Source organism: Aquarana catesbeiana, linkage group LG08 (assembly GCF_042186555.1).
Source record: "Aquarana catesbeiana isolate 2022-GZ linkage group LG08, ASM4218655v1, whole genome shotgun sequence".
NCBI lineage: Eukaryota > Metazoa > Chordata > Amphibia > Anura > Ranidae > Aquarana > Aquarana catesbeiana.
The window spans coordinates 230,268,576-230,290,871 of NC_133331.1; the positions used below are offsets into that span (position 1 = coordinate 230,268,576).

The 22,296-nt window shown below is 43.0% G+C and overlaps 1 protein-coding gene across 14 annotated transcripts in view; it reads right to left on the reverse strand.

The window, feature by feature from the left end:
- Positions 1-22,296, reverse strand: part of RASSF4 (Ras association domain family member 4) — a 683,776-nt gene that overhangs the window by 18,465 nt on the left and 643,015 nt on the right. For all 14 annotated transcript variants that reach the window (XM_073596936.1, XM_073596950.1, XM_073596935.1 and 11 more), the window contains one exon: positions 19,872-19,969. In XM_073596936.1, coding sequence (XP_073453037.1) covers positions 19,872-19,969 — 98 coding nt within the window. The remainder of the gene's footprint in view (positions 1-19,871; positions 19,970-22,296) is intronic.

Consider the following 22,296-nt stretch of genomic DNA (forward strand, 5'->3'; position numbering starts at 1 on the left):
CCGAACTGTTCACCCAACTCTAATATTTATATATTGTCTGAATTCACCAATATGACAATTTTTTTTTCTTCAAAACCCAGGGTGCCAGGCAAAAGAGAGAAAACTGGACTCATTCATAAAAATGGGTATCATCCCACCCAAAATTGAATCCCATAGGGATATGAGTTTGTAACTGAAATACCCAGTAAACTCCTCTTTTGCATAGAAACCCAAATGCATCCCCTCCCCTTTTTGGAAGCTTGACCTTTTCAATAGCCTGTACCCTTAGCACTACAACATCACCTCCACAGCAATCAATGTAATTCCGAGCTACATTTGTGCTTTTTTTTTTGCCACAAATGTAGTTCGGCATCACAATGATTGCCATGGAAGTCATGTTACAGCGCCCAGGGTACAGACTATTAGTTTATGGATCTTATCGCTGCCAGTGTGCGGTCATCCGATGTCTATGTTTGATGCTTTACACTGTTATGTTTTAGTGCACTCCTTGCAACACGCTAAAACACACATGTCCAGCTTCCCCCTAAAAAAATATCTCAGCGCTGCAATAGAGTGTCTTTTGCCACTGCATTATAAAAAAGAACATATGGGGCCCACGACCCCAGAAGCATCAAGCAGCCCTTCGGCGGTCCCTCTCCATGAAGACCGGACACTGCCAGCAGACCCAGGCGCACCCCTGCTGTGGAGTGACCAGCAGCTATAGCACCTGAAGAGGAGGAGTCCTGGCGTCCCCAAGAGGAGGTCTGTGCCGCATTCCCCAGCACTACGGAACTCTGGCAGGCTCAAGTGGGCTCCCTCCACATCGCCAGTGAGGCACGGCCATAAGGGGAGCCTAAGGCGGCGTCCGGCCCAGCCAGTTCAAGCCGCACTTCCACCTCAGGCTCCTGTTGCCAGGCAACCCACTGAGCGCCCCCCTGCAGGATGTTTTACTAGCTGCACCAGCTGTCTTACAGCAAGGTAACTTAACCCCCGCTGTAACCATATTTACCCCAGTCCTTGTCTTCTGTTGGTTCCTTGCCTCTGTTGGATTCCCTAGTGTCCTCCTTTTCTAGAATAGCAGAGGCTGTAGTGTCCCAGCATTCCTTTTTCACTCCTCCTGTTCTCTCTCCTTCTCATGTATGGTCTCCTATTGTTACTACATCTGTTTCAATACTGTCCACTAACACACAATGCTTACCTGACATTTCTCCTTCTGTTTATTTATTTTAGTCATGCTGTTCCTGAAACTTCTGTTAAAGAAGTTTTACCTTGTGCAATGTCACCCTCGGTTTTCACTTACCTGTTTTTGTAAAAGAAAAAATCTGGAAGGCAGAATTCATTGATATGCTATCGCTACTTCCCTCCTCTAAACAGTTTTTGAGGTATCATAAAAGATCAGAGGAGAAAGCCGAGGATGATAGGCGAAGGCCTGTTGCCAGATCATTCTTTAACTGGCTTCAGGCCATTTGTATTTTTTCTAGCATAATGGGAGAACAATTCCCTGACCACTGCACCGATCTCTTTTAGCAGTTGGAAATCATCCTTGAGGCATATAAAAATTTGGGGGGCCTGGGATGGTTCTTTATGATATTTTGTCAAAAATGTGCAGTTTACTCCAACTTAAAATGGGGCATGAAAGATGTTGGCCTCTAGCTGAACTTAATTATTCCTCAGAAATTTCTTCCACCAAAGCAATCACCCTCAGCTTCTAGCATGCAATCCCTTTACAAAAATGGTATTGCTTTGTGTATAATGAGAGCAGGGCGGGATTTAGGGTGGTAGGGGGCGGTGTGCTTGAGTCACTTTCGGGCCCTACCTTCTATACATATGCACAGATCTATAAAACCGAAATAGAAAAGGACAAGGTGCACCAGACTCAGTGCAGTATTAAAGAACTTCTGTTTAATTGGACAAGACAAAACAGCCAAATGGCTACTCATAAAAGTAGATAATATATAAGCGTATAAGTGGGGGATACTGTACTGGTATTCGTACTGGGTCCACGATTAATTAAAGCAATAAAAATGGATAAAATGATAATTACTGTATTTATCGGCGTATAACACGCGCCGGCGTATAACACGCACCTCAAGTTTAGGAGGGAATTTTAAGGAAAAAAACTTTTAGGAGGGAAGTTTAAGGAAAAAAACTTACATTTAAATGCCCATCAATGCAGCCTTATCAGTGTCCATCTGCAGGCTTGTTAGTGTCCATCTGCAGCCTTGTCAGTGTCCATCTGCAGCCTTGTCAGTGTCATTGCAGCCTTGTCAGTGTCATTGCAGCCTTGTCAGTGTCAGCGTAGCCTTGTCAGTGTAGCCTTGCCCCAGTGTCATTTGCAGACTTGTCAGTGTAGCCTTGCTCCAGTGTCATTGCTGCCTTGTCATTGCAGCCTTTCAGTTTAAAAATGGCGCCGCCGAGATACAGAGCCAGATGTCCTGTGTATCTTGGCGGCTTTTGGCTGCTCTCGGCCGTTCTGGGCGGCTTTCGGACGCTCTTGGCAGCTCTCGCCGGCTTTCAAAATAGGAGGGGCCCATGAGGCCCCCTATTGGCCGGGGCCCATGGGCTTAAGCCCAGTCAAGCCCAATGGTAAGTCTGGCCCTGAATGAGAGTCAGTGTAAGTGGGGCAGTTCTTGTCGCTACAAGCACAAGTGTTCCTTCTGTTTTGGCTCTCACCCCTTGACTAGGTGCTTCAAAAAATCTGCTCCTAATGCTTCGCAGAGAGATATTTTTTCCAAAAGCCTGCACTCCAGCGAGGCTGGAAAATATGATCCATTGGCTGTTAATCTACCCAGACAGGGAGAGAGCCAGTCTATTAACTAATGGTTTTAGTGACGGCTTTAATTTACCAGTATTTTCTGGTACAGGTTGCCAGCTGGTAAAAAATCTGAGGTAAGTTTTTGGATATTGTCAGGGGAAAAATCCTTAAAGAAATTAAGGAAGGGCGTTTGGCAGGCTCTTTCCTTTCTCCGCCTTTTGACAATTTCTGAGTCTCCCCTCTGGGCATTGTGCCCAAGAAAGACCCCAATTCATTTAGACTCATACACCACTTGTCTTTCCCCAAAGGTGACTCGAATGATGATATAGACTCTTCTCTCTCCTCAGTTTCCTATTTGACTTTTGAAGATGCGGTCCAGATTATTAGGCACTTTGGGAAAGGTGCTCTACTGTCTAAAGCTGATATTAAATCTGCCTTTAGATTGTAACCAATTTCCCCATTATCCTATAACTCACTTGGCTTCTATTTTGATGATCTTTATTTTTTCGATATGTGTCTCCCTGTGGGATGTTCCTTATCTTGCTCTTATTTTAAATCTCTTGCATCCTTCTTACAATGGGTTGTGCCTTTTGAGTCTAGTTTTGACAGCATTATACATTATCTTGATGATTTCCTCTTTGTTGGTCCAGCAGGTTCCCCTTTTTGTTTTTACCTTTCTGAAGCTCTTTACTAGTATCACTAACTTTTTCGGCATCCCCTCGGCAGATGAGAAGACCATTCTACTGTCCGTTTCTCTCAATTTATTGGGCATCACCATGACACCTTAGCCCTGGAGTTCAGGCTACCTGAAGCCGACTGCTAGATTAAAATTGTCCATTTCCATCCTGCTTCGCAGGCGGAAAGTGTTATTGAGGGAACTTCAATCTGCTTGGTCTTTTAGCTTTCGCTTCAAGAGTCATGCCAGTGAGTCATATATTCTCCCGTTGCCTGTCTCTGGCGACGGCCGGGCTTAAATCGCCTTTTTCTCACATCCGCTTATCTACAGACCTGAAAGAAGACTTGCCAGTTTGGTTTCAATTTTTTGACCAATACAATGGTAGATCGATCTTTCAAGATGATTTAGCTTTTGCAGCCGACTTGGCGCTTTTCACTGAAGCGCTGGCTCACATGGATTTGCAGCCATATGGCCCACCCATTGGCTATGTGGTTCTTGGCCTGATTCTTGGATTGCTCAGAAAGCAACAAAAAACATTGTTTTGTTAGAAAATCAAGCCAGAGGGAGGGAGTACAGGGATTATGGCGGTGCCAAGAGGAACACAATATACTCAAATTAAAATTAAAAAAATGCTTTTATTAACAAAAATCGTTAAAACTGAACATGAGAATCACAAAGACATGGTGTGCATAATTTATAAAATCAAATTTGTAGCAAACTTATTTCAGGTGACTTGGCCTGAAGAGCGTAGCGGCCAGTTCAGTGGGTAGGTATTTTAGATATCCGACATGTTTCGCCAGTAATGGCTTCCTCAGGGACAGATGTTTGATACCTAAAGCGCTACAGTACACTCTATAAAAAGAAATATAACAATCAATAGACATTCTTAGGTAATTGATACATAAAATTCACAAAGATATATGTACATATGTTTGCGAGCCAGGCACGTCTTTGGGGCTTCTTTTAGATCCCTGGCTTGTTCCCGCCCACCTCCACCCCTCCTTTGTGCCCTGATCGGACCCTTGCACCTCTGGAGGCTATGTGCTCCCCCCTTCAGGCCTTCGTATCATCCGTTGGGCCTTAGCTGCCCACCGGCCCCTGCACTTCTCAGTGGTGGGTGTGCACCGGGTCTGGTGCTCTCAGTCTCTCACATGAGATACACCTTAGCTGTATGGACACCCAAGGGCACAGGTTATTCCTCTGCCCGCCCTTGCCACTGCACACTGGATAAGTGTTACATCTTCCAGGTATCACGCTGCTAGCTGCGGCGTTTGTATACTGCGTGTTGCCCGTAATGTGTTTACACGTCACCATGGACACCATCGCAACGCCTTCTGGACCTTGTAGGCCCGAATGGAATTGCGAGCGGCGCATGCGCAGTGGCTCTTTTTCATCCGCTCACACGTGCGGTGACGTCAGACGCCGCTCATGTGTGGGGGGAATAAGAACGCCGGCATCCCAGGCCACTACACATGTCATGGATTCACAGGACACCGTCGCATCAATTGAAATCCGGCTCGGTAGGCACCATCATTCACTATTGTGCCTGGTGAATGTGTTTTCTCTCTTTCCCATTGATCTGTATACATTATGCTGACAATGTCTTTTGTCCTCTAGCTTACTCCATCTGGCGCTCTAATCGGCTGTAGATTCTCTCTCAGCCACCTATTCCATCTTATATCACACTTACTGGTGAGTGTCAAACTACCCTTGTATACACTTAGTTTGTGTCATTTGTTGACACAGTCAGTCTGCATTTTGCAATTTTGGACTCAGTATCTTTGGGATAGTGTTATGTGTTATACAAACCTTTCTTTCTTTATTAACCCCTAGAGATACTTGCTCCATCCCATACACTTCGATGAACTATATTCAATATTGGTGTTTTTCGGTGTCCTGCCACCCATTCTAAATAGAATCTTTGTAAGTAACATTTAGAGACTATGTTAGTCCTATAATATGTTTCCCTTCTCTTTAATTAATGGGCGGGTATATGGCCTTTCCATAACCCATCACATTGAACTTACCTATACATAACTGTATTTTTAGGTATATACTCCGTCAGGCCCTTCTCATTGCCCCCTGCAGCTACCTATTGTGATCTCTGTTTGAGGCCCTGCTCCGGAGGCATGTGGCACCTATCCCTGGTGATTTGCAGGTACATGTCTACCATCCTTAGATGGCCTAGTAGGGGGTCTGACTGGCACCTTGTGGTGTGGGGAATTCTTTTTAGGCTAACCTTGGGTGGTGGGTGGTGGTCTACTCTGAAGGCTCGCAAACATATGTACATATATCTTTTTGCATTTTATGTATCAATTACCTTAGAATGTCTATTGATTGTTATATTTCTTTTTATAGAGTGTACTGTAGCGCTTTAGGTATCAAACATCTGTCCCTGAGGAAGCCATTACTGGCGAAACATGTCGGATATCAAAAATACCTACCCACTGAACTGGCCGCTACGCTCTTCAGGCCAAGTCACGTGAAATAAGTTTGCTACAAATTTGATTTTATAAATTATGCACACCATGTCTTTGTGATTTTCATGTTCAGTTTTAACGATTTTTGTTAATAAAAGCATTTTTTAAATTTTAATTTGAGTATATTGTGTTCCTCTTGGCACCGCCATAATCCCTGTACTCCCTCCCTCTGGCTTGATTTTCAAATTATTGGGATGAGGTGCCGTATTACACCGATGGTCGCCCAGCCACACATTTACCTTTGAAGCCTTTCTTGATTTCTATCTTGAAATCCTAGTGTTTTAGTACACTTAATTCGGGCTGGGCTACCCTCTTATATTTATGTCTGTGCCAAGACATGCACTTTACGTCATTGTTTATTATTCCTTCTAAATTGGTAATTGTATATGTGGACACTTGTTTGTAATTTTAGAATTCCCTTTAAAAAGATCCTATTGCTGTTTCTTTTGAAATCATGGCTGATTTCTGTGGGGAAGGTTGGGAGGACCTTATGACCAAAATCCAAACGTCTCATACGACCTCTAATATCTCTGACACTGTTAATTTACAATATTTTGTTGCGCTAGGGGACGACAGCTATGGATAGGGGTGAGCAATATACAAAGGGATAGTAAGTTATATAAAAAAAAAAAATTAAAGAATAGCTAATTAAAAGATATCAATTTAAATAACAGTCATGTGTGAGTTACAATACATTTATATGATCAAAATAATGATAATAGAAAATAAAAAATGAAAAATGAAATATGAAAAATGATAAAAAAATGATAAAAAAAAAAAAAAAAAGTCCTGGGATGGTGCTGGGTTGATGAACAAAAGTCCAGGCATAAAAACTGGGATGAAATGAGTGGAGAGGGGGGGGGGGATGCAGAGTATAGGTCTATGACCTCAGGGGGAGAGATGCAGATACAAACACAGGAGGCAGCTTGCTTGAAGGGCAGAATTCACCTTTGGAGGGAGATAAAAAGGAAGAAAAGCAGCGCCGACCTAAGTGTAGTACTGTAGCATAAACATTTATTACAGGTTAAAATGCACTCACTCAGAGTAAGGTAGATACAGGCACATCAAGCAAAAAATCCGTCCGGGAAGCTGTGTGGTGGGCAGCAGGGCTCCACAGGGGGCGATCCTGAATGCTGGAGTGTGTTACACTTGTCTCCTAGTCCCGTCTGACGGCGCAGGTGGTAACCAGTGTCACAGGCTGGGTTGAGACAGGCACAGCGTGGATCGTCTGTTAAGTTGTATTTCCCGGGTATCAGTGACGCTGGGGGCGTGCACGCGTTCGGAGCATGCGTGCTCCTTCATCCTTCATCCCTTAATATCTCTGACACTGAACTTGATAAATACTTCATTAGATTCCAACGGCTATTAGAAAAGAAGGTCCGTGTCTATTGGCACAAGATTTACTTACTTAAATATGTTGAAAACCAGATTGTTCCCTGGGGTCTTAGAATTCAAATATTCCCCAATATTAAAAAAACCACTGATCCTCTAAAAAAGGCTTGGGAAGATAACCTGCAAATATGCTCCTTCAACATGATTCGCATGCTCTGTCAGGAGTATGATAAGGAATTGGCGCTATTAGACACATCTATTAATGAATGACTTACGGATCGGGCCGCTGATGTGTCCTCCTCGAGGTTCGCCCAGAGGGAGAAGGATCTCCGTGCTCACCTCGAGGACTACACAATAGATATAATCAATGCTAAAGAAAGTAAATTCCTGCGGGACAAACTGGCTCACACTAATGGTTACGCTTATAGATGGGATGGAAATACCCCCAAAAAACCTTTTACCAAACCTAACTCCGAGAATGTACCTAAAAATAACAATGAAGCACCTAATGTTTTTTCTACTTCCTTCTCCTCTAGCTCATCTACTACATATCGTGAGCTTTCACAAGACGGAATTCCCAAAAAAAGAAAGAGTGAATTACCCACCTCCTCTACGGACTCTATCCAACGCACTTTTGGAACCACGAATACTGCTAAGCCCTTAGGGGCCCGACCAAAAACCACGAGCACCTCTACTCCTCTTGCACGAGCACTACCACGGCCACCACTTACCTCCACTCGCACTGCGCACTCGGCACTTCCTACAACCACTCCGGCACCACTTGCCCTCCCTGCTCCCATTGGAAGACGGGTAAGTGAACCTACTTTAACTACTATGTTTCCTACAGCCTCACAGTCGATTGATCCTAAGTTGGCTCCCATTTTTTTATCCCAAGCTCTGGACTCAACACAGAGTCCAACTTTGTAGCACCTACCAGTTCCTGGTCACAACGCACCTCGGATTTAGATGTGGTCAATCTTTCTTCCTTCCCTTTAACCAAACATCAAATAAAAGTTTTACAATTAGGTCTTACTTTTTGTCCTTCAGCAGAATTTGATAAGTTCCAATTTATCAAGGATATACAATTATTTGCAAGAAAGCTAATGTACAAGGTTATCTTTGATAAATCTACCGTAATTCAAATGGCGGACCCAGTACCAGACAACAGTGTCCCTACAGTAGCCGAAATTCAGGCTATTGGGGATCTACTAACGCTCCTGGAAGAGGGTGGTACAGAGGATGAATGTCTGTGGCAACCTGATAACCACGGCATTGTGGCCTCTGGAGTATCCTTTCCCCCTCCTCTATCTTTCAAACCAAAATCTACAGGTTTTCCCAATCTCTCAGTGAACCCCAATATCTGGGCATTTGTGGAACAAATCAGTAACACTATCAAAGAACTTGATCTTTCCATATCATGTCCTTCTAATTTATCTTGTGCCCAGAAACTGGCTCTTAAATCTCTACAGAACCATCCTGGGTTGGTAATAAAACCTGCCGACAAAGGCGGCAATGTGGTTGTTATGGATGTTGCGGCATATGAAATCATGTGCTGCAACATCCTTGACAACCAGGACTGGTATAGACCTATTTCACGTACACTTATCGAAAACTTTGCTCGCGAATACTACTAACTTATTTTCTCTGCCTACCAGAAAGGAATCGCTTTCATTGATAATGGTTAGAGTGTTATGTTTTGGGGCCTTGTTCTGAGATCATCATGTCCGGTGGGGGTGGGTAATATATGGGTCCACCATCTCCTTACTCTCGGTTCATGATGGATATTAAGGGGTTTATATCTTGTCCGGTACATATTATATCAAGTAGACATTGTGTAAACTGGTATTAAAATATCAGCTCAAAAGCTATCCATGTACTTAAGAAGTCTCCTATAAGGAGATCGAGCTTGCACATAAACTTTGGAGACTGAAGTCTCCTTTGTTTATCGTGTGTATTACTATGGAAAATTAGTTTTCTTTTCTCACAGTCTTTGACCAGCTGGTTTTTTCACCACCTTCCTATGCAGGTCAATGTGGAGGACTAACGCCAAATTTGGGTCCATAGATCAGAGAGAGCTAGCCATTATCTCCTTTTTTTTTTTTTTTTTTTTTTTTTGGAATTTTTAATTCATTTCAATTTACTATTTTGTAGATCTCTTTCCACATTTGGGTTCAAAGCACTTTGACTGGTATATATCAACATCCAGTATATTTATAATCCATTATGAAATGATAACAGGGGTGGTGTGACCCCCGTGCTCACAGTATGTGTTTTTTATTTCCATTAAACCTGGTGACGGTAATGGTTAAAAAAAAGGGTTTCTAATTTCACAGTATTTATAAAGAAAGTCTTTGGTCCATTTTTAGAGACATCATATGTCATCAGAGTACTTTTACGTAATCTAAATCTGATCTGCAGTTTTGTGTATATTTGACACTTAAGCTGTTAGTATGTTCAGCAGCGGCACGTTATGATTGGCTGTTTTTTAGTATCATTGACTGTCAAGACAGATCTCTTAGTCTCTGAGCTGATGGCAGCATTGATTTTCTTGCTCGGGTTATGGGACAGACATTTTTCCAATCCGGGCCGTCAATAAATCTTTATCCTTATTTTTAATTACCGAGTTAAAAGCCCTGGTCGCCCAACTCAAATATGGCGGCGACGGCTTCGGAGATCTTGATCTCAGAAGGGGGCGTTACCTTTGCCTTGTATTTACCTATTTAGGTGGTGTGTCAGCACGCTGCCCGTACCCCAGGAAGACGACAGCTTTGTCGAAACGGCGTAGGGAGGAGCGGCCTGCTGACGTCACCACCATACCACGCTGATCCCGGAAGACACGGGCAGCATCTGAGAGCCGGCCGGCTTGCATTGTTTTTAAGACGTTTTTACACTGTAAGTGCATTTCTTATATTCTTTATTTTAATAAAACTTAACTGTATTACGCTATGGAGCATCTCTCTTTCTATTTTTGGGATCTGAGCACTAATACCCCAATCCTGTGAACTTCAGAGTGTGAACCTTGCAGAGACCCAGTGGCTGGGGGACACAGCCACTCGCTTACACGATCTCTGTGACAGGAGATCTAACCATCTGGTAAGGGGCGTTTTTGTCTGAGGTGGAGGAACTTCTTATATCACCACACTCCCCAGGGAGATATGTTTGTGTATGCCTCACTCTGCATCAAGATTGGTGTTTTCTTCCCTCACCAAAAAGTTATTTCTCTCATAAGGACTGTTATTTGAAAGTATGGACTTTGCAGCATTACATGGTCCTCGATTCTGAGTTTTCACTGTTTTATTTATTCACCATGAATCGTGCAGTTTGTGGAGTTTAGTCTACATTGTTTTAACAATATTCACTTTATTTGGTTTTTTTTTGTACGCATTTTTCATCTATTTTGAGTGTTATATATCACCAGGAATGTTTTTGGCATGGTTATACTCACCTGTTATAATCACGTTCACATATTAAGCAGCGCAGCCTATTCCATTTAGCTATTTGAGGTGGGGGTTGTCTCTCATTTGTGGTTGCAGCAGCACAATTATATTATTTGTTTTTCACAGACACAGTGTTTGAAGATAAATTAGAGGGACAGCGCAGTATAATTTTTTTGATTTGGAATATACAATTATTTGCAAGAAAGCTAATGTACAAGGTTATCTTTGATAAATCTACTGTAATTCAAATAAATGGCGGACCCAGTACCAGACAACAGTGTCCCTACAGTAGCCGAAATTCAGGCTATTGAGGATCTACTAACGCTCCTGGAAGAGGGTGGTACAGAGGATGAATGTCTGTGGCAACCTGATAACCACGGCATTGTGGCCTCTGGAGTATCCTTTCCCCCTCCTCTATCTTTCAAACCAAAATCTACAGGTTTTCCCAATCTCTCAGTGAACCCCAATATCTGGGCATTTGTGGAACAAATCAGTAACACTATCAAAGAACTTGATCTTTCCATATCATGTCCTTCTAATTTATCTTGTGCCCAGAAACTGGCTCTTAAATCTCTACAGAACCATCCTGGGTTGGTAATAAAACCTGCCGACAAAGGGGGCAATGTGGTTGTTATGGATGTTGCGGCATATGAAATCATGTGCTGCAACATCCTTGACAACCAGGACTGGTATAGACCTATTTCACGTACACTTATCGAAAACTTTGCTCGCGAATACTACGAACTTATTTTCTCTGCCTACCAGAAAGGAATCATAGATATTAACACCTGGAAATTTCTAAATGTCAAAGATCCAAGAGTACCCACGTTCTACGCTCTGCCCAAACTCCATAAGTCCCTAAAGAACCCCCCTGGGCGTCCTATCGTATCAGGGTGTCTAAGCTTGACAGAAAATGCAAGTGCCCCTGTGGATAAGTACTTGAGTCCACATGTTCAGGCTCTTCCCTCTTATGTACAGGACACGGTACATCTCCTCCGTATTCTGGAGGACCTGCAACTTCCAAATGACACATGGATGGTGGCATTGGACGTGGAAAGTCTATATAACACCATACCCCACAGTACTGGCATCAAAGTAATTTCCAAATTGTTGCAGGACAGAGGCCCCAAATTTGAGGCCTATAGTCATTTTGTTGTGGACCTTTTGAATTTCATCTTAACACGTAACCACTTTTTATTTGGCACTTCCCACTTCCTCCAGGTACAAGGCGTGTCTATGGGCACTAAATGTGCGCCATCCTACGCCAACTTGTACCTGGGGGGGTGGGAAAAGGAGCTGTTCTCTAATTCTGACCTTGCTGATTTCCTGTGCCACGTGATTTCGTGGCACAGGTATATTGATGATATCATCTTTTTTTGGTCTGGAACTCGAGAGCACCTCTCGAGATTCATGGATGCTCTGGCGGTTAATTCATATAATCTGAAGTTCACAATGGAGTGTAGCCAGAGAAGGATCACTTTCCTTGATCTGGAAATACGATTGGACTTTGACGGAAACCTCTCATCATCCTTGTATCGTAAAGAAACGCCAGGGAACACTATTTTACACGCTAGAAGCGCTCATCCTAAACCCTTGTTGAATAGTATCCCGTATAGCCAATATTTACGCATTAAACGGAATTGTACGGACGAAAAGGACTTCTTTGTGGCCTCACATGAGCTTTATGAGAGACTAAAAAGAAGAGGGTATAGCCATAATTTGCTGAAACAGGCCTTTAATAAAGTAAAAAAATTGGATCGGAAAAAACTTTTATACTCCACCAAAAATAAGGATGGTTTTCAGCCCGTTCGAGTTATAACCCAATTTTCCCAACACCATAATGAGGTAAGGAATATCTTGAATAAATATTGGCCCCTCCTCACAGCAGACAACACTATTAAAAAATATATTCAATCCCAGCCTCAAATTACTTACCGTCGTTCTCCATCTTTACGGGACAAAATTACAGCGAGTCACTATGCACCCAAACCAGAACTTCTTTCAACAGTGTTTGGCACATTCCCTTGTGGCCATTGTGATGTATGTGAGTTTATTTACGATGCACGCGAGAAACCGCTTCCAAATGGCCAGATACACAAAATTAAACACAAGGTCACGTGTCAAACTATCGGTGTAGTTTATCTTGCCACATGCATATGTGGCAGTTACTATGTCGGCAAAACTAAACGCCAATTTTGTGTAAGGATTCGTGATCATATAAAACCTCTATATAAGGGTAAGACCTCCACCTCCATCAATCGACATATAGCAAAGCACCATGACTCTGATCCCCAGGTTGTGGGATTTACAGCATTGGAACATATCCCTGCACATATCAGGGGTGGGGATATAGATCACAAACTACTTCAATTAGAAACCAAGTGGATACATACTCTGGAGGCCACTATATATCCAGGGCTCAATGAATGTATAAGTTTCAAGCCATTTCTATAGGTAGGCCCCCCCCCCCCTCTTTTCGGGGCTGACATATCTTACCTCATCAATTTTTGATAGGACATTTTATTATTTATATTATCTTTATTTGTTGTATATATTGTTTGAGTATCCTCATACCCCTCCCTACTATCCTCTCCCCCCACTTTAGAGATTGGCCCTGATGGATCAAGATATAGCTTTCTTTCTTCACATAAAATTTCTCAATTTATTACCTATATGATTATATATAACATAGACAGATTTAGGAAATACCATTGTTTTGATATCATATGGTTCCTTTGTTTGTATGTCATTATTAAAGTCATTCCTGCTTGTAATTGATGAATATCTTGTGCCAACAATTAATGTTACAATTTGTGAGCTGTCGGAGTGACTTGCGTGGGTACACGCCAGGGACCATGCCCCGTTTCCATTTTTTCATCCTTATGCTTGTCAGAATCCCTATTTATGCCTTGTGTGCAGGCACGTCTTTGGGGCTTCTTTTAGATCCCTGGCTTGTTCCCGCCCACCTCCACCCCCCCTTTGTGCCCTGATCGGACCCCTGCACCTCTGGAGGCCATGTGCTCCCCCCTTCAGGCCTTCGTATCATCCGTTGGGCCTTAGCTGCCCACCGGCCCCTGCACTTCTCAGTGTTGGGTGTGCACCGGGTCTGGTGCTCTCAGCCTCTCACATGAGATACACCTTAGCTGTGCAAGGGTCCGATCAGGGCACAAAGGAGGGGTGGAGGTGGGCGGGAACAAGCCAGGGATCTAAAAGAAGCCCCAAAGACGTGCCTGGCTCGCAAACATATGTACATATATCTTTGTGAATTTTATGTATCAATTACCTAAGAATGTCTATTGATTGTTATATTTCTTTTTATAGAGTGTACTGTAGCGCTTTAGGTATCAAACATCTGTCCCTGAGGAAGCCATTACTGGCGAAACATGTCGGATATCTAAAATACCTACCCACTGAACTGGCCGCTACGCTCTTCAGGCCAAGTCACGTGAAATAAGTTTGCTACAAATTTGATTTTATAAATTATGCACACCATGTCTTTGTGATTTTCATGTTCAGTTTTAACGATTTTTGTTAATAAAAGCATTTTTTAAATTTTAATTTGAGTATATTGTGTTCCTCTTGGCACCGCCATAATCCCTGTACTCCCTCCCTCTGGCTTGATTTTCAAATTATTGGGATGAGGTGCCGTATTACACCGATGGTCGCCCAGCCACACATTTACCATTGTTTTGTTAGAGCTCTTTCCTATTGTAGCGGCGTTCGAGCTCTGGAGTCTTTATTTTACTAAAAAAGAATCATTGTTCAAACTGATAACAAAAGAGTACTTTTTGCCATAAATTGTTTGTCTTCAAAATCCCTCTCTGTTATTAAATAATTTGTTATTTTGTATTACTATGTTTAAAACATAACATATGGGTAAAAGCTCATTCCTGGGAAATCTAACATAATTGCGGATGCTTTATCCTGTTTGCAGATCTCATGCTTCCGGCAGCTTTTTCCTGAAGTGGATCATGAGGGATGTGTTTGTCGGGACCATTTTTGAAATTTAATCTAGATGCTTTAACCATGGCGATTAGAAATTCTCTCTCCCCTCACACCTGGTCTGACTATTCAGCTGCTTGGAATAGGTGGTTAGTGTTCTGCAGAACCTTCAATTTTCATTGTTTCCAACACTCGGAGGGTGCAATTTTGTCTATTTTATGTATTTTGATGCATGACCATTTGTCCCACAGCCACATAATTAAAATGTTGGCAGGAGCTTATTTCTTTTTCAAAATCCATAAATTACCACCATTGAATGTATTCTTTTCGATAAAAAAAGCCTTGAAAGGCTACAGAAAAAGCACTTACGCCCCTGACAAGGGTAGGCCCATCTCTGTTGAAATGCTCAAACAGCTTTGTCTATCTTCGTGTCAAGTGAGCCATAATTAATTTGAGGAGTTTCTTTTTCAAGCGAATTTCTGTTTGGCCTTTTTTGCCGCGCTTAGAGTGTCGGAATTGGTACCGACACTCTAGGTTGAGATTTCAAGATGTTGCTGTTTTGGGTACTGGCATTTGTTTATTTATCCGTCACTCTAAAACAGATCAACTAGGTAGAGGATGTCGGGTTCAGCTCTACCCATGCAGGGATCCCATAATTTGCCCTTCGGTAGTCATTACAAAGTATCTGGCCATCAGGCCTGGAATGTCAGGCAATTTCCTAATACATCCTGAAGGTTTACCTCTTACCAAATATCAGTTTTCTTCCATGTTTAAAAAATGTTTGTGGGTCATAGGTCTTTCTGACGTCTTGTTCTCGACCCATTCTTTCCGCATTGGCGCTGCCATAGAAGCCTAGATGATGCAGTAATAAGAAGATTGGGTAGATGCGAGCCTGATAGATTTAACGTATATATTCGCCCTAACCTTTCTATTTAATTTCTTCAGGTTCAAACAGGACCGTATGGTTTCTTGGTCACTCCTTTGTTTTTTTGGGCACGTAGGAGAGCATCTCAGCGTTGCTACACGGAAAACCTATCACTTCCCACAGACTCGTTTTCAATTTACTGGAAAGATATTAGAGGTTTGTGTTTGAGTCAATTATCATTTCATCTGTCTCAGCTTTGTATACACTGGCCTCCACCTTCAGTAATCATAATTCATGCAGGAAGTAATGATATTGGCCATCAAAAATCTTTTGATTTCATTTTCACAATGAAGTGGGATTTTCAACGCTTTAAACTTTTTTTTCCATTTTGTACATTTGTTTTTTCTGAGATAGTTCCTCACCTTCTCTGGTTCTCCTCGCCCCAGTTAAAGCCCCTGGAGAAGGTGAGAAGGCAGATCAACAGATCTCTGGAAAAGTTTATGCCTTTTATTGACGGTTTTTCATATCGTCACATTGACCTAGAGGGTGGTATCCCTGGTTTGTATAGGTCTGACTCTATTTGTTTTTTTGAAGTGGGGAACAATCTGTTCAATCTAGGCCTTCAATCCTGTGTGGAAATGGCCGCAGCTGTTGGGTAGGCCAATCCTGTTTAAAACAGGATTGGCTGGTGGGGACTTACAGTTTAAAAGTTATGATATTTGCTCGAATCTTATAAATGAGCAGGTTTTTTTTAATTAGGAGTTTTATTCATTATTCTAAGTGTGATTAAATTGGTTGAAAAAATGGTTAATTTGATTTATACCAATAAAACCATTATTCAAGCCATTTTGTTGTTTTTTTGTGTTAATTTGTTTGGGTAAGTTCGGGGTTGAGGGCGGTTATGTGGCCTGAGATCCCATGTGTGACAGCGGTTCTGCGAATGATTGCTAAAGAGGCCTTTGCTGATTTCCAGAAGCATTATGAACGTTGCCAAACGTTTGTTGTGAAGGATGGTGATTATTTCGAAGGCCAATAAAGGTAATTTGTTTGTATCTTCTGTCTTGTTTGTTTTCTGATACCTTTCACCAAACCTTTTAGACACACCTCATCATAGAAGTTTATGGCAAAGCGCAGCTAAACCAGGAAAGTCGCAGATGCACTGCAGGTAAACCGCAGCACATCATGGCTCAGAACAGTAAAGGTTCATTTGCATTTGAATTTTGTGTGCTTTCAGAAAGTGCACCAAACCTGCAGGATATAATAGGAGTCTATGGCTAAGCGCAGAAAACCGGCAGAAAAGCTACAGGTACACTGCACTGCACCCGCAGTGAGGGTAACAAGGAGTGCATCTGTGTAAAAGCAGCCCTATACTATTATGCCCAGTGCATTGCTTCACACTGACCTGAAGATCTCCTCTTCTTTCCTGCCGCTGGCACCACTCTGGAGACTGCTACCCGGGATAAGAGGTGGAGTGCAGTTGGTATCACTCCGCATGAGACAGGAGCCAGCACTTCAGGGGAGGCATTGGCTTATGCGGCTCTTGATCCCTACTACAGCTCCAACTTTACAAGTAGTCCCTTTGCATTGCACTCTGTTGCTCTGGGATGGCGGGTCAGAAAGGCCAGACCGCAACCTACCGGTCACCTGACAATGGTCACTGGTAGATAGTGATCTACAGGTTGCTGACCCCGGGTCTAATATATACTGTACAGTAAACCAGGCTTGATTTTTCCCAAGCACTGCATATAGTGTAACCATTGCAAAATAATACACGCAGAAAATTTAACATGTGGGATATCTCCTGTAACAGTTTATAGTGGACCTACACTAAAATGCAAGGACAGTTTATGCATGTGGCGACCCTCCCCCACCACCACCTGATTTAAAAATGCTGCATTAGGGAAATTAAAAAAAAAACACATAAAATCATAAAAAACACTTACAGTTCCTTACTTCCATACTTCTGTCCAAAACTGTGATATTCTTTTGTGAGAATTGGGATTTTGCCAAGATCCCTCTGTAGCCCATGATGTTAACATCAGGAACTCATAAGGTGAGTTATTTAATTCATTTCTTTCAAAGTGTTTTTCTTTTTTATCTCTGTATTGTGGTTTGGCCATGCTGTTAACAAGGTCCAACCACATATACAGACCTTGTATTTACTGCAAGGGCTGCTTTGGAGATTGGAGATTGTTTACTATTTTTCATAGGAGGCTTTCCTAGCTCTGAACATGGTCACCCCCTGCTCAGAGGGTTTATTGACCGTTATGACTCTGTCTCTCTCTGTGTATGTCCTTGACTGTTTTGCTAAGTGCAGTACAAAGCTTCAGAATAAAAATTAGTTGTATCAAAGTGTTACTAAACGCACAACATTAAAATCCGTGTATACATGCAGTAAAGCATGCTTGTTATCAGGGCCGCCATCAGGGGGGTACAGCCCACACACTTGTAAGGGGCCTGAGAGTCTAGAAGGGCCCGGCTGTCTGGCGTGGATGAGAGAAGGCAGGGAGAGATGCATGAAAGCTCCGTGGCTGCACTGGCTTTCAGAATGTGTGCGAGTCAGCAGCTGCTGCTGTGTCACTGACATCGGGCTCTTTGCTGCCACCTCTGGTAAATTCCAGCATGTGCACTCCTCGTGTGTTTTCCACAAGAGCTGGGACCAGGAACAGCACCTTCCAAGTAAGGACTAATGTACAACAGAAGAGGAACGGGGTGGGGTGGTGTACATGTGTGTGTCTGTATACATATGTGTGTGTGCCTATGTGCATGTGTACATGTGTGTGTCTGTGTACATATGTGTGTGCCAGTGCATGTGTTCATGTGTGTGTGTGTGCCTGTGTTCATGTGTGTGTGTGCCTGTGTTCATGTGTGTGTGTCTGTGTACATATGTGTGTGTGCCTGTGTACGTGTGTGAGGGGGGCTTAGAGCGCACAGGTGTGAGGGGGGCTGAGAGAGTACAGGGGTGAGGGGGCTGAGAGCATACAGGTGTGAGGGGGGCTGAGAGCGTACAGGTGTGAGGGGGGCTGAGAGCGTACATGTGTTAGGGGGGCTGAGAGCGCACAGGGGTGAGGGGGCTGAGAGCATACAGGTGTGAGGGGGGCTGAGAGCGTACAGGTGTGAGGGGGGCTGAGAGCGTACATGTGTTAGGGGGGCTGAGAGCGTACAGGTGAGAGGGGGGCTGAGAGCGTACAGGTGTTAGGGGGGCTGAGAGCGTACAGGTGAGAGGGGGGCTGAGAGCATACTGGTGTTAGGGGGGCTGAGAGCGTACAGGTGAGAGGGGGGCTGAGAGCGTACAGGTGAGAGGGGGGCTGAGAGCGTACAGGTGAGAGGGGGGCTGAGAGCGTACAGGTGTTGGGGCTAAGAGCGTATAGGTGTGAGGGAGCTGAGAGCGTACAGGTGTTGGGGGGCTGAGAACATACAGGTGTTAGGGGGTTTAGAGAGAACATATGTGAAGAGGGGCTGCGAGCGTACAAGTGTGACTGGGGCTTCGAGCTTACAGGTGTGAGTGGGGGCTGCGAGCGTACAGCTGCTGGTTTGGAATGTCTCTTTTTGGCAAAATATAAATATGAAAGCACTGATGACTTATAATAAACTGTTCATTTTCATATATGACGTTGTAAGTGTTAAAATAAAATTGCACAGAAGGACTTGATGGGACGGCCAGTGGGCAGGCCCTGGGGAAAGTTGGCGGTCAGGCCTGGAGGGGCCCAGGCCTAAAGCTGTCTAAGGGGCCCCACAATTTCTGATGGCTGCCCTGCTTGTTATACTCACTGTGGAACCTAAGTGGTTAATCCTCCACATTGTGTTAATAGGCTGTTTGATCCTGGCTTCTCTGAACCGCCCCTCCTTCCACTGCCCCCTTATAATTTCCTGATAACACAGAGTCTATGGAGTCAGGCTGCACATGCTCAGTTTGGTGTGTATTGCTAGAGAGTTTTTTTTTTCTTGGGAGAGTGCATGTGACAGCATCAGCACTGTCCAGACAGAGGGTCGGGAGTCTTGCAGTCTCATAGGACAATCAGAAAACTCCACCTACAAGCTTTAACCAGTGCTTGGCTGGACACTGATAGAAGTCACAAGATTGCTCTAACTGCTGATGAGAAAAGGTATTTAGCAGTTTATATTTACTAAAAGAATTGCATTTCCATGTTTTGTGTATTGTGGGAGACCAGATATAGTGATTGCAGGGTCCGGGGTTTAGTAACACTTTAAGTTGTTTGGCACTGTACTCAGCAAAACAGCTGAAATGCAGCCTATTGCAGGCTGGACTCACAGGGGCTCTTAAAAAGCTGTCTATAGAACATTTCCTTTTTCATACTATATATGAAAAGGAATGTAACTATACCAAATAACTCAATAATCAAACCTCATAATCATATTCATGAACACATAGCGTATATCTTACCTTTTAGTCAGTTTGTTTATTTCTCTATCCTCCTCTTCCTTCAGTTTTTCAACAAAGCTGCACAGCACAGGCATTTCAAACTTAATGTACTGGGCCACCTACCATGAAAACAGAATTATGGAAAAAATAGATGAATCTCAAGTATAACATTTATTCAAGGGGAGGCACAGAAGGGTCAGCATGATAAGAATTAATACTAGTAATATCCAGTAATACCCTATCTTGTAAATGTTGCTTTTTCTTTCACGACACACTTATTTATTAGCAAATATATGGTGATCCTGACAGTTTCTCTTCTTTCCTGTTGCAATCTAATCACACCAAACACAGAAGCAAATCTATGCTGGCTTGGTCAGTTTGTGTCTCTGAGTTTGCTGACTGAAGCTACAGGACACATTGTTAATGCCCAGGGTGTCTGTAGTCCTGTAGCCAACTTTGCTGCCATACCCCCCACCCAGCCCTGTTCTACTTTTACTGTTGTCCTACATGGCGTTCTGCTGATCGTCCTTGGATGATTACCCTTCCACATGCTTCCGTGGTTGTTTACAAATGGGCGCTTTCCTCTGTATTTGGTAGACATTACATTAAAGTGGTAAGAACACTTTAGGAGGTAAGATCACCAAAAGGTAGTATAGAGCGTAGCTCCACAAAGGAAAGCAGGGACCTGTTGTAAAATATATGTTGAAGATGTGTAATGCCCCACATCCACCATACTGGTGCATACAGTATGTGAGCTTTGCTAACTCAGGGTAAGACTCATTATCCCAAATGGGACTAAAGCTAGTGAAACCTGTCACTGCCTGTAGGAATTTAAGCTTAATCCAGACATTCTGCATAAGAGTATATGTGGGGTATAGTCTATTCGGTTTACTAAATTTAAGAGACTCTAGGCCTCCCAGAATATCCTGGGAGTTAGTATAGTATCATACTATTGATAAAGTATGTGGTCTGGAACGGGGGGTGGGGGGTTATCCATCATATTTGAAAATGCCTCAATGAGGTGTTGCATCTGAGCTCAAGTAGTACAGCCAAGAGTTAGGGAGGAATACCCCACCCCTATCTTTGAGCCGTTGTAGCTGTTTCAGTTTCAGTCTGTGTTTTTTGTCCTTCCAAAGTAAAGTACAGAAGATGTAACTGACTAGGCAAAAAATTTGTAAAGGTATTGCCAATGGGTAATTATGTGAAAAAATATAACAGTTTGGGGCATGAAGCTTTTTATAAGGTTGGTTCTGCCAATCAGGTAAAGCCATAGTTTATTCCAGATTATTATTTTGACCTTAAACTGGAGTAGCAAAGGCATAATATTAAGAGCACAGTGTTCTGAAATTTGGAGCAGATTTAGATCAATAAATCATGAGGTCAGAATGGTCTCCAAAAGGTGAGATGGTAGTTATTACTCTTTGAGGGATGTAGTCGTGTTGCCTAGAAGCAGAAGCATGTCATCTGCATACAGAATTATCTTCTCATGTAGCGATTCATAGCAGAAGCCAACTATATTCTCAATGGTTTATATCATAGCTGCAGGGGTTCTATTGCAAGAGTGAATAGCAATGGAAAAAGGGTTCAGCCCTGCACAGTCTCCCTACCCAGCTTAAACGTTGGGGAAGTCCTGCCCCCCTCCCTGACGGTGGCTGTAAGGATATACAGCAGTGAACTTTTGTGGTTGATGTATGATAGTTCAACCTGTTAGCAAAGTTTTTGCTAATATTTTTACATCCACTGTTAAGGGGACACTAAAGGTTTGTTTTTTTATTTTAAAATAACAAACATATAATACTTACCTCCACTGTGCTGCTTGTGTTGCACAGAGTTGCCCCGAACCTGCTCTTCTGGGTCCATCGGTGGCTCTTTCAGCTCCTCCTCCAAGCATTATTAAAATCACTGCTCCCGAAAAAACGGCTGTTTTTAAAACTGTTTTTGCATTGATACATGTCCCCTAGGGCAGGACCCCAAACACTTTTTATGACAATAACTTGCATATTAACCTTTAAAATTAGCACTTTTGATTATTCATGTTCGTGTCCCATAGACTTTAACGGTGTTTGAACGAACTTTTTGTCTGTTCGCATGTTCTGCTGCGAACCGAACAGGGGGGTGTTCGGCCCATCCCTAGTTATCATTGAAAATCATGGGGTACAACTTGTCAAGCAACTCGGAGGTCCAAAGTCGCCCAACTTTGAAACAAGTCATATATATTTTAATAGAAAGGAGCTCTTATTTATACTTGCATTTACATCAGCAGAACAAATGCAGGAAGTGATGTGTGCACATGGGCCAGAAGCAAATGTGTGGGGATGCCAAACAAATCAATGAACCCCACCCACACCAAATCTAACTACCACATCCACCCCACATTAATTAAGCACAAGTACATATCATACCCTTATCCGGAAAATGAGCAGCACCTCCTCTTTGCTAAAGAGGG